Below are 12,390 nucleotides of genomic sequence, written 5' to 3'. Positions count from 1 at the left end.
ACTGTGAGAACTGTTCCACCCGTTAAAAGTTGAAGGCACAGTCATACATTTTCAAGACAAAGGATTGTACATCAAAATGACATACTGATAATTTGCATAAAGTTCACCAAGCATACATGGTCCAGGTAAGCACATATAAAGTGAGAAGCAAGTCACCACGACCCCCTGCAGAGCTGGTGCCCACTCGGGGCAACTTCTGGTCTCTGACGTTCCTGCCAGGACCAGTGTATTTCCCCTCCGTGGCGACTGGTCCAGAGAGGGCCACGTGATGCCCACCAGGCTGGAAGTTCCTAGCAGGAGGTGGTGAGCAACTGAGGAGAGAGAAGGTCATCCCTCTGAACAGGCACTGCCCCTCCAGCTCCATCCCTCTACACCCTGGCCCTTTATGTCCCTCCCATGGCCCCGCCCCTTTATCGCCCTCCCATGGCCGCACCCCTCCACGCCCTGCTCCTTTATGTCCTTCCCCATGGCCCCGCCCCTCCACAGACCCACCCCTTTATGTCCCTCCCCTGGACCCGCCCCTCCTCACCCAAGCTTCCTGACCCTGGCCTGGGCGGTGCAGCATCTGCAGCCCTGATGACGTCAGGGTGCGTGGACTTTACTCCTTTTCCCAGTTTTGCAGGAATTTAGCTTTTATTTCATGTTTTACAGCTACAGAGACTTGTTACAATGCTTTTTATTTAATGCAAATACAAGCGACCAATTAGTTTATGATTTCCAAGTCTGTGTCCTTAAAAAAAAACAAAACAGAAAAACGGTGGATAAGCTTAATTTGAATTTTCCTGGAAGTAATTCTTAATATTTGTAACTTGATTTATTTGAATTGGTGGATACAAAAGCATAAAGGTCCTAAAGTTCCCTGGCTTCACCAACAGCCACAAGCAGACCCTGTCTGCGCACAGACAGGTCGGGAATGACCTTCACCAACAGACCAAGCACATCCGTCATAACCCTCATTCTATAGGCAGGACAGGAGGCGTGGGTGCTTGGGTACAGCTGTCTCCAGAGGCAGAGCTGAGACCCGCCCCGAGCCCCCTGCCCCCGCTGCCCCACGCCCCATAGATCCAGCAAAGCGTGATCCTGTCAGGAGAACCCCACTGAATGTAGAAGCTTGATTCTCAGTTCTGATTACAGTTACAATGTCAGTACTTGTTGGCTTATGAAAGAGATTTTCCATTTAGAACTGTTAGCATTAACTACTCACTCGGTTATCACAGCTCACCTGTAGGAAAGGGCTCTAAACGTGACCATGCTCTTTGGTAGGTGGGACAGACTGTCAGGCCACCCAACCACATTCGGCTTCATTTGCCCCAGTGACGAGCAGATGTAATGAAGGGCAGCCTTTTCAAAGGCTGGTGGACAAAGCTTTGTGTTTTTAAATGTAGTGGAAGCTCACGGAAACCACAGTGCTCCAGCCATTTCTGGTAATCAGTTTGTTTTTTCTGGGTTAGGGGGTCTACACAGCCAGGATAGCCAGTACAGCACATGCTTTGTGACTGAGGATTGACTTTCCTAAGTGATGATTACCAAGAGTCCCTGGGGCCAGTCAGCTAACATGGATGCCTAATAGCGCTGAAATAATGCTGGGGGCCACTAAAAACAGCCCTTTGGAAAGAGGTTTCAATTTTTCATTCGCGAAGCAAATCAAGCTGCCTAATTAGCTACGACACAGCTGGAAAGCTCAGCCCCTACTACCCTGCAAGCCCTGCCTTGGCTTCCCTGCCCGACCTCCATCTCTGCTACAGGAACAGCCCGGCTGCTTTCTCTAGTTCATTCGTGTTCAAAGAACTCATGGCAGGCAGTGGTAACCATGGCAACAAAAGCCATAAATTCCTGGAAGTCGCATTCACCATCTCCATCGTTGTCCAGTGTTTCCATGACTTTGTCCACAACCTCCTGCTCTTTGATTTCCTAAGAGAAATAAGAGCAGTTGTCCAGCTTGTTTCTAAATGAAATTTAAGGATATCAAAATATGATCAGAAGTTGGCTGGCTTTAATAATTTGTATCAGAAACAACCTAAGACATGAAATGCAAAATGCCAGAAAGGACTTGTCCTGTGACCAGGAGGCTGTTGGCTGGCAGAAGTCTCTGGGGGTCTGAGCCTTCTCTTCCACCTTCCTTTAGGTCCAGTGGGGCCTGGCCTACTTAAAAACTGAATGGAACAGCCAAGATCTGAAAAACTGCGGGTTGTTTGTGTTAAAATACCCAGAAAAGAATAGTACAATCTAGATCAGCCTGAGCATATTATATGCAAATGTCTGAACTTTTGGCCCCTGTAAGTTTTTCATTGCTTCTGTGTGTAGAAGGCCCTATAGTGAGGGCTTCCAGTGGATTTTCAAGTTTTGAAAGCGGTTTTTGGCTGAAATAACTCTTGGGAACATGCCCTAAGTTTATTAACTTCTTGTGTCTTTTTGCCACTTGAGTTGCCTTCCAGGTGTCCTGGGACTTTTCCTGACATTCTGCCCGACGTGCAGCCAAGTGAGTGGTGAAGGAGTCTCAGAGGAACGGACACAGTGAAGGGAAGATGTACACTGAGCGGATGGCTCTGAATAACCAGTCCTCAGGGCAGGAGAGCTGGGCCTGAAGAAGTTGAGTGTAATGTACAGTGGCTGCCTTGGATATAAAACATGTAAAAGGTTGAGATTCCTGTGGGCATTGGGGTGGGACCCATACACAACTGCTAAAAGATTGATTTCAATTACATGATAGATTTGCCTCCAAACACAAACTACCTCATAAAACCAGGCCAGCAATGTTCATGATACCTTGATACACTTACTGTGAATTACTTATCTTTTACAAATTGTGGTTCCCACAATGCTAAGCTTTTTCTATGTTTTAAATCAATAATTAATGACAGTAGCTGCACTTGTTGAGCCGCACTTGACAAGCACTGTCTCATTTTATCCTTTCAACGATTCGTTTTACGGAAGAATCGGGGACCTCTTCTGATTGTGAGGTTTTGAGGCAGAATCGGGGGGACCAGGTAAGTGAAAGCGTGCGTGGGGCAGCTGCCACTCGGTGAACTTGGACGCCTGAGGGAAACCAGCCCCAGAATCAGACTGGGGGTCCCACCCCAAGCCTGCAGGCCGCTTCCTCTGCCAATGGGGTGTTTGGGCGGGGCAGGGACAGTGGGGCGGGAGGAGCCCTGCAGACATGGGACATGGAGCCTGGGGCTTGTCCTACACGGTGGCCCAGCCTGCCCAGGAGGACAGCTGTCCACCACTGTGTGGCAGGGCCCTGGCCTGGGGCTCTCGTATCTTCCCCGGAATTAGCTCTTGGTCAGACATTAGTGCACTGGTTCACGGTCTGGCCATTTCCTCTGTGTGTGACTGGTCACTTCAGTGACCTTGGTTCTGGGCACCAAGGGAAGGTCAGGCACCAGGTGGACTGCAGTTCAATGCCTCGAGGACACGGGGCTCATGCCACAGAGATAATGCGTGTGGCTGATCCGAGGGCAGTGGAGGCACAGCGGCTGGGGAAGCCTGGACACACGTCCAACAGAGCAGGAGCTGCCAGGGCAGGACGGAGCTCACTGGGCGCCCTCACGCAGCTTCTCAAGTTCCCCTCCAAGGCCCCTTGCCCCACAGAGCCCCCTGCAAGGCCCTGGGGCCTCTCTTGTGAGCAGCTTGTGGCCACTCAGTGATGCGCCAGGTCGTGGGGCCTGTGTCTCCCAGCATCGACCGAGCTGAGAGCTCAGTAACATCTGCTGAGTGAACGGCATCTTATCACCATGTAACCATGTTGGAAAAGCCGAAACAGTCCTTTTCCCAAGAACAAAAGCTTGTTTTTAACAGCCTTCTTAGATGTTCACTGTGACTCATGATAAGTCATGAGTATATTTTCCATCCCATGTTGTCATCTTTATTGCTGTACATCCTTAGATTTTTCAGAGAAAAGGCAGTATTATTTGGAACCTGTACTTTTGCCTTTGAGACGGCAGTCCTTCCTTGATGCTCCTACTGCCACAAGTGAATACGGTGGGGCCTACCTCAGCCAGCCTGTGTACTGAGGGCTCATCTGTGCAAACACGTTTTCAGAAACAACCTAGGAGTCCTGACACTGACCCGGAACCACCTTCAGGGCGGCTCAGAAGAGAAAGTGGACAGGTGGTTTTACAAGCAGACAGGAGAGCAGATTAACTTGTCAGTTTTAAAAAGCAAGACTCACCTCTAGAAAGTGGGAAAGCTCATTGTTGATGAGCTCCTTGAGTTCGGACTTCTTCAGCTTGTGCTTGTCACCTTCCCTTCCAGAATATTGATGGAAGACGTCAATGAGGGCCACCATGGCCTTCTCCAGCTCAGACATCCTGGGGGCCACAAAGAAAGACGCCTTCGAGCACAGAACAGTTAAGGTGTTACCCACTCAGACCTCAGCCGCCAGGGGGCACGACGGCCTCGGCTCCCCTCGCCTTTGGGGCTCAAAGTGGTGCATCTCTCCAGTCCCCCCTTGGGGCCACTCTTCCCCACCCCCGCTCTCTTTACTCTGTTCCCATGCCCTCTGGCTTCTGGTTGGTTTGGCCAGTGGGAACCTTCAGCCCAAATACAGAGGCAGAGCGGTGAAGGGGCTTCGGCCTGACTCCTTCCGCCCCCAGCCCCCGGAGGCCCCCCCTGCCCTGGCTCCGAGACGAGAGGACAGAGCAGGGGAGCAACGCTGTTGGAAGGAACTGCGGTGACTAGGAACCAGATGAGGAGACGAGAGTCGACAGGATCCGTATGTTCTGTCAATGAACAATTAGAAAACACCGTGGAAAAGTCGTCTTCTTTTACAGCAGCACACATGTAGTACGAAGAAGAAGTTTAGCAGGAAACGTGCAGGGCCTTCCAAAAGATACTAAGGGCATAAAATGTAGGAACTTACTTTCCTTCAAATGGATATATAAACTTAACTCATTTTTTTAAACTCATTTTTAACAAAAATGTCTATGGCATTTTTTTGTTTTTTGGATGGGTGAGGAACATGACCAAAAAACAGCTGTAAAATTCAACTGGAAAAATAAATATGATAGAATTGCCACAAATTTTTTTGAAAATGAAGATCAAGGAAAGGTACCTTGACTACCAGAAACAAACACGTATTATACGGTCGTCTGATGAAGTGTTGTAGGGAGAAAAGTTGCCACCCCAAATGTCTCTTTAGCATGCAGATTATTTTGGGCTGAAAATGATCAAGGCCCTGAAGTTTCAGGAAGAAACACTGACCTTCCCCCTTAGCTGCCTGAATCAGAACGTAGATGGAGGGCCTGTTACAGGAATGGAGCACTCACTAGAGATGTCAGCAAAGAACATGGGCCAAGGGTGGGTAGGGGAACTCTTAGAGATCTGAGTCCGCTCTGTGTCCCATCGCCTCTTCATGGAGCAGCAAACACTGCTTTACCAAACATTTGCTTTTCCATCTCCATCTGAATTGCTTTCCTCCCCTTTGAAGTCCCAGACCACCCCCACCCCCCAACAGCCTCCTTTGTCTTTAGCTGATCATGGTATTTAAGGTGACGGTCTGGGGCATTTTTGTGAGTGATCAGTCTTCCTGGGTCTCTCCCATGTATGCATGTTATTAAACTATGGTTTGAGTTTCTTCTGTTAACCTGTCTCACGTCTATTTAATTCTTAGACCAGCCAGAAGAACCTAGAAGGGTGGAAGGAAATGTCTTCCTCCCTGACACCAGCCCTGAGGCCAGAACAAATGGGCCAGAGGCTGGGCCACCGCCAGGCACTTGGTATTCATGGAGGCGTCGCCATCCACTTCTCAGCACTTATCGAAACAGGAGGCTTCCATCTCCCATCCCAGCGCATACCTTATACCGTGGCCTGCAACCTAAGGAAACAGCTGTTCAACCCTGGGAATCAGGCAGTTTACAAAGGACTGCTTGTCAATTGTTTCACAAAACTGAGACACTCAGCGAGAGAAATTTGCCAGCTTTTGGCCTTGAGTTCTAATCCTTAAAGAATCTTTGCAATGTCATAGTTACAAATAAATAAAAGAATTAGGTCTAATTTTTGCAGAACCATTCCTGGGTTGAATATCATTTGCATCTTAAAAATAAATTGGAATATAACATTTAAATTCTTATTTTTATTTCTGATTTTCAAATGAAAAAGGATTGAGGATTTTTGCCTTGGCCTGATCTTAGCTAAATGCACCCTATTAATAATCAGTATACTTTGTTTTGCTCTAAGTCCCTGAAAATCAGATATATCCCACATAGATAGAATAATGCAGATGGATTAAAATCTTTAACATTTCATACTTTCTTAGCCTTTGCATTCGTTTTCGATTATTAATTTTTTTAAAACAAAAAACCCAAGAAACTTTTGCATGATCCTTACGCTTCTCAAGCTTCATGATGATTTGGGGAAGCGGAGGCTAAATTACTTTTTGTGTGAAGTATGACTAGCGGGATTTCTTTTAAAGGAAAGGCGTAAAATATATATCCCACATGTGAAAACTCCATAAAATGTGATTTGCTTCATAACCACACTACAAATTAACTTTTTAAAGTTTTTCCTGTTAAATTCTTCCCAATTGATGGTTAAAGGTTGTCTTTTAAGAGAAATGGAAATCAAATATCCATGTTTCCCTTTCACTTCATTCCATGAATGTTCTACATTAACCTTTCATTTCGAAAACAAGAGAACTTTTGGGGGTTAAGTCCTCAGAAGGACACATCACACAAGATGTGAGAGTCCCTCTGGGCAAATGGCCCGATCTCCCCAAGAAACTGTAAGACTGAGGAAGGTTAAACCCGCCATAAACCGCAATTTCTTGGGCTCGATGTGTAATTTACTTGCAAAGACCTCCTCACTTGCCATGTATTGTGGTTTCTGCACGGCGTCCAGGGGGCCCTGACATTTGCGCGGAGCAAGGGGAAGGCGCTCGCTCGGAGCATCAGGCCGCCTGTACTTCTCCGCGGAGGGACGCAATCCCCTGGTCTTCAAGGAGTTAAGGAAGAGGCCTGTTTGCAGCAATCACCTGAGCCACCAGACGTGACGTCTCCCCGACTTGTGGCGACAGAAACAGGCAGAATGGACCTCTAGCTGCCCCCAGTTGAGGGAGCCGTGTCCACAAAGCAGTAGTAAGATTCACACTTTTGAAACCCTGCCAGTTATCCTAAAGGGGTTGGTTTTTAAACTACCACCCAGTTCCCAAGCCCACCCTCCGGGCCCTGCCCCCAAAAGACCAGAGCAGGTTCCCCTGAGTGTCCTCACGTCAGCGGTTCTTGGTTGTCGCTCCTGGAATCTCCCGGCTGCCGCGTCCTGAGTCGCAGGAGTGGGGCGGAGGCAGCCACTTATTCATTCCCGGGCGGGGGCGGGGCCGGCACGGTCCCTCTGCGGGCCAGGCAGCCAATGGGGGCCGAGGGCGGGGCGGGGGCAGGGGCGGCGCGTCAGCTGGCTCCGCAGCCGGTGGCGGCGGGGTGCGGAGGGCGTAGGGCGGGGGTGCTGGGGCTGCCGGGCTGCACACAGGGCCGCATTGACGGCGCCACCGGGGACTCGTTGGGGAGCCAAGCCTGCACTCGGGCCAAGGAAGAAAAAGGCCCGTGGGGCAGAAAGCGGGGAGTCAGCTTTTTGTGCTGTTTTTAAATTTATGCATGAATATTGATGTTCTTCTAAAGGCAAGGATGGGGGTGGGGAGAGGAGACGAACTATTGATTGAAACCGACAAAGCAAATGTGCAGCCAAGCGCAGGCTGAATGCGGGGTATTCAGGGCCCGCGAGCCGGTTTCCAGTGGGGAGACCCCTGAGCTTCGCCCCTGCTCTGGCCCCACTAACCCTCAGGCGGGACACCTGTGGACATCAGTATCCTGAGTTAAGCCACTGGCCAGCGTCTGCAGGGACTGAAATGTGGGGCGAATAGTTTAATATGATCGCGGGCACATGCCAGGCCCACGCGAAGGCCTCCCCATCCCCCCGGGGTGAGTGGCCGAAGACTGTCAGAGCTGGACAGTGCCCAGGCACGTCCTGTCCAAATGTTCCGGTTTAGGGGAGGTGCAGGCAGGGGTCCCTCACCGAGGCCTCACAACCAGCCAAGGTAAGTCAAGTCCAGACTCCCCACTGCCGTCTTGAGAGGCTCCCTACAGGCCTGCCTTTAGATACATTATACAAAGCGCACCGGCCCCAGACTCCTCAGAAGACGTCTGAGCCAGAAGCAGGCCCTCTGCCAACTCGGGTTCACAGTGGCCGTGGAAGGAGCAGCACACAGAGATGTCTGTGGACACAGCTGTCTTGTTCTTGGGACTTTCACTAGCTTTCCCTATCACAATGGCTACACGTAGGGGAGCCGGCGAGGGGATTCTGCAGTGACCAAGCATGTCTGTCTTGACTGTACATTCAGGAGCTGAGAAGTAACTACAGGGGCACTCTGTGCACGAGCTGGGCCCCCCATGAGTGTGTTGAGACTCCCCCTGACCACCAGAGAGTCCTCCTTTGACTGGTGAGTCCAGGGCCAGTTTGCAGCCCCAGGACTTAGCATCAACTCAGAGCCTGTATCTGAGGATGCCATCCTGGGGGCCTCACAGCACCTGAAAGCCCGTCTCATCCCGATGGGCGGCCCCTCTCCTCCCTGTGGGCCCTGGAGATGGGCGGGACGCAGCCTGCACTTGGCTGTCCCAGGAGGCCGATGTTTGCGCCCAGAGGGCAGGCCCTGCGCTCAGCAGTCCCGTAGTTGGAGGAGAGAATTCCAAACTATTTTTTTTACTCCTGAGGGAGCAGGCTAAAGTTTTTCTTATGCACACTGAAGGGCAGACCCAGAGTCCAGGACGTGGCTAAGGCCCACAGGAGTGGGGCCTGGCACCTGTGTGAAGCCCCCAGAGCACAGCTGCTCCTTCCTCGGAGGCAGGCAAGTTCTGTGCTTCCCCGAACAAGCCTGCTCTGCCTGTGGGGCAGCTGAGGAAGTAGGGCCAAAGCACGTGGCTCAGGTCCCAGCTACGGGGTGTGGGGACAGGCTGGGGACCAGGCCAGTCAACTCAAACCCAAGGCTCACAGCCCAAGCTACTTCCAGGCCATACTTCTGGGACAACTTTCCCTTATCATGAGAGTGAACCAGAAGCTGTGCGTCACCCCTGGGAAATTAATGCCCCGATCAAAGGGTTGGCACAGCAGGGGGCGATGCTGATCACAAACCCACTTAACTTGCCACTTTGGCCTGTGCAGAAGCCGCGGGGTCTGGGAGGCTGGCTGTGGACTCTTAACAAACGCAACCACCCTCGGCTTCGACTGCAGCTGCTGTGTGCCAGGTGAGGTGTCTCCCACAGAGAAAGTCGACACGGCCCCGGCGCTTGGTGTGCACCTGTGGATTCACTAATGCCTTTTTCTTCAAACCAGTTTCCAAGGACCACCAGCAGCAGTTTTCTCTCACCTGTCAGGGCCAGAGGTGCACCCTCAGTGTCACCCCAGGGACATGTCAGTTCCGCTCTAGGCCTGACACTCTCTGCAGAGACCTGGACCACCCATGGGCCGCTCTGCTGATGACACTGTGCCGATTGGTTCAGATCGGAAGGAAGTGGCCAGTACTGTAGATGCCTCAGCAAGACATATAAAAACTAGAGAGTGGGAGGTAAGCCCCACAGACATTTAGGGCCCACCACCTCAGAGAAGTCCCTGGGGCTCCAGTGGTTCAGGACACATTGAAATATCCCCTTCAAGTGAAAGACAAATTGCTGCATCTTGCACCACCTGCCAGGAAAAGAAGCACAGCAGTTAGTTGCGGTTTGGGGAAATTACATATGCCATGTGCTACATTTGCACGTGCTATTTCACCCATGAGGCTGGCAGTGCCAAGTGGGGACCAGAGCAGATTTAGGCTGTGGTACAAGCTGCTTCACCATTAGTTCTCAGGACCCAGCAGATCCGATGAGATTCCAAGCGTCTGCGGTGCACTGGGATCGGCACGGGCCCTCTGACAAGCACCAGCGGGAGATCCTAGCACAGGCTTTGGGAAAGTCAGTGTCCTCTTTGGCAGCTAATGATTCTCATTTCAAGAACAGCTTCTGGCTTGCTGTTGGGCCTTAGTGGAGGCCTCCCAAACACCTAACCCAGGGACCTCAGGAGACCACGCAGCGCAAGTGTTGTCTGACCCACCTCGCCATAGGGTTGGGTGTGTCACAGCAGCGTCCCATCAAATGGAAAGTGCAGGAAACGTGCGTAGGTGCTCGGACTCCTTGGACACCAACTCCTGTGGCGTCGCCTCCCCTTTCAATCCACGTCCGAGGTCTCCAGGGTGTTTCTTATAACCAATTGGCTGTGGAAGAAACAGCTTGAGCCTGCTTTATGGGGGGTCTGCATGGCATGCTGGGACCACCCCGAAGTGGACAGAAGCAGCCCTGCGGCCCCACCCAAGGCTTACCCGGAAGGACACAGCGAAGGGAAGTCCTCTCGGGGCAGAACTTGGAGTGGGTTGTTTGTCCGTCCATTGTCAGGAGTGAGACGGGGCTGGAGCAGGGATCTGTATTAATTCCTGGGTGGCTGCTAATGATGTGGTTGGTCAGCAACTTGGAAGGGACAGGATTGGAAAATTTCTCCAAGGACGGCTCTGGAAGAGGCGTGTGGACGGACCTCTCTGAGGGAGCAGCCTGTGGACACATTTGCGTTCCGGGCGGATGCCCACTGATGGGTGTGCCCTGCAGAAGAGCCTCTTAATAATCAGGTGGAGAAGCACCGCCCCATGGGTGTCAGCTAGCTCCTACTGTAGCCACTCCAGGGCTCACTCGATGTGTCCACGAACAAAGTGGCCATGTGGCAGGGGTGGAGGTGTGCAGGGCTCAGCAACATGCGCTCCCCTCACCGAAGCCGGCCTGGCCGCTGCTGCCGCTGAGTGCCTGGTCTGCCGGCAGCCAAGACTAATGCCGAGTCCCGTGGTGACCACCAGATGCCTGGTGGCAGGTGGATTACATTGGACCTCCTCCATCATAGAAGGGGCGGAGATCTGACCTCACTGGAATAAACATACACTCTGGGTATGGAAGACGTTCCTGCCTGCACTGCTGCTGCCGGCACCAGCATCCATGACCTCCCAGGCCCTCCACTGCGTCTGAGCCAGGGACTCGGTTCCCAGCAAAGGAAGAGCAGTCTTACCACACATCCCATCACCCAGAAGTGGCTGACCCAGTTGAAAGCTGGAATAGCTTCTTGAAGAGTTAGTTGGTTATAACGCCGGAAGGGAGGGAGGCAACACCCTGAAAGGGTGTAGGATACGACCCATACTTTGAGTTAGGGACCGTTATATGGCGCTGTGTCCCCCAGAGCCAGAATGCATGGGTGTGGGAGTCAAGAATTAGAAGTATGAGTGGTCCTCTCACTGGTACACTTCATAACCTCCTTGCAGAATTTTTGTTTCTTGTCCTGGCAGCTTTGAGATGGTTTGGAAATTTTACTCTCCAGAGGGCAAGGCTTCCACCAGGGCTCAGAGCAATGGTCCCACTGACCCGGAAGCTGAGATTTTGCCACTGGCCACTTTGCATTCCTTATGCCTCTGAACCAACAAACAAAAAAAGGGTTAATCCATTGGCTTGAGTGATTGAGCCCAGTTACCAAGGTGGGGAGTTGTGTTACTGCTGCATGACGGTGGCAGGGAGGACTCGGGAACCTGGGGATTCCGGGGGCTCCTTGTAACCCTCCCACCACCAGTAGTAACGGTGAATGAAAAAGCAGAGCGACCAAAACATGAATTATCAGTAATTAACTAAAGCAGGAGTATTGAGGACCCAGGCCCCTCAGGAATGAAGGTTTGGTCCCTCTGTCCAATAAGGAGCCCAGAGCAGGTTCTTGCTGAGGGCCGGGAGAGACGGGATGGGTAGTTGGGGAAGGAAGTCACGCATGTCGACCAGGACCTCAGGACCGGTTACACGGATGAAGGCTGCAGCAGCTGAGCGTGTGTTTTTGCTTGTTATATGTTGTGTTTATCTGCTAACCATTTTCTTTTCTCTGCGTCTCCGTTTTTATTTTATAAACAGGTTGCTGGAGGTTAGCATTTCAATTTAATCTTTAGGTAACAATTTTCTGTGGATGGTGGGTTTGAGGACTAATCAACACAGCCAGCGATGGATACAATAACTGTAGGGACTGTGCATCTTCTCACTGGGGGAGGAACTAGCTCCCTTGTAACAAAGAGACCTGTGTCTTCTGGGGCTGCTTTAGCTGCTGAAAGGGAGTCCAGACGTGTGTAGAATGTTGCTGATGGATGTTGAGTACCAAACGGGGGTGCTTGTTGTGAATTCATTGCCTCTTGGGTCCGGCTGCCTTCAGCGTCCTCTAATCAGGCCTCCTGGCGGGGAGCCTGGTGTTGTGCTTTGGGGGGAGGGCGTTCGAGGCCCTGCCTGGGGGAGGAGCTTCTCTCCTCCTCCTGGGGGAGCATGTCTGCCTGTCCTGTCCCGCTTCACCGTCCTTCACAGCATCTAC

General features: G+C 51.6%; 1 protein-coding gene across 2 annotated transcripts; it reads right to left on the bottom strand.

Moving 5' to 3' along the window:
- Positions 1-537: 537 nt before the first annotated feature.
- On the bottom strand, positions 538-7,251 carry S100B (S100 calcium binding protein B). Of its 2 annotated transcripts, none has more exons than XM_081235828.1 (3): positions 7,207-7,251; positions 4,172-4,310; positions 538-1,911 (listed from the first exon to the last, which is right to left on the bottom strand). In XM_081235828.1, the coding sequence occupies exons 2-3, from the start codon at positions 4,307-4,309 to the stop codon at positions 1,771-1,773; spliced, it is 279 nt and encodes a 92-aa protein (XP_081091954.1). In that variant the 5' UTR covers position 4,310; positions 7,207-7,251; the 3' UTR covers positions 538-1,770. The 2 variants fall into 2 exon arrangements, with proteins under 2 accessions (XP_081091954.1, XP_081091955.1); XM_081235829.1 differs by having other exon boundaries at positions 7,179-7,234.
- Between the last annotated feature and the right edge of the window lie 5,139 nt (positions 7,252-12,390).

The sequence above is a fragment of the Mesoplodon bidens genome, assembly GCF_964165515.1.
Source record: "Mesoplodon bidens genome assembly, chromosome: 5".
NCBI lineage: Eukaryota > Metazoa > Chordata > Mammalia > Artiodactyla > Ziphiidae > Mesoplodon > Mesoplodon bidens.
This window is presented reverse-complemented; position numbering and strand designations above follow the sequence as displayed.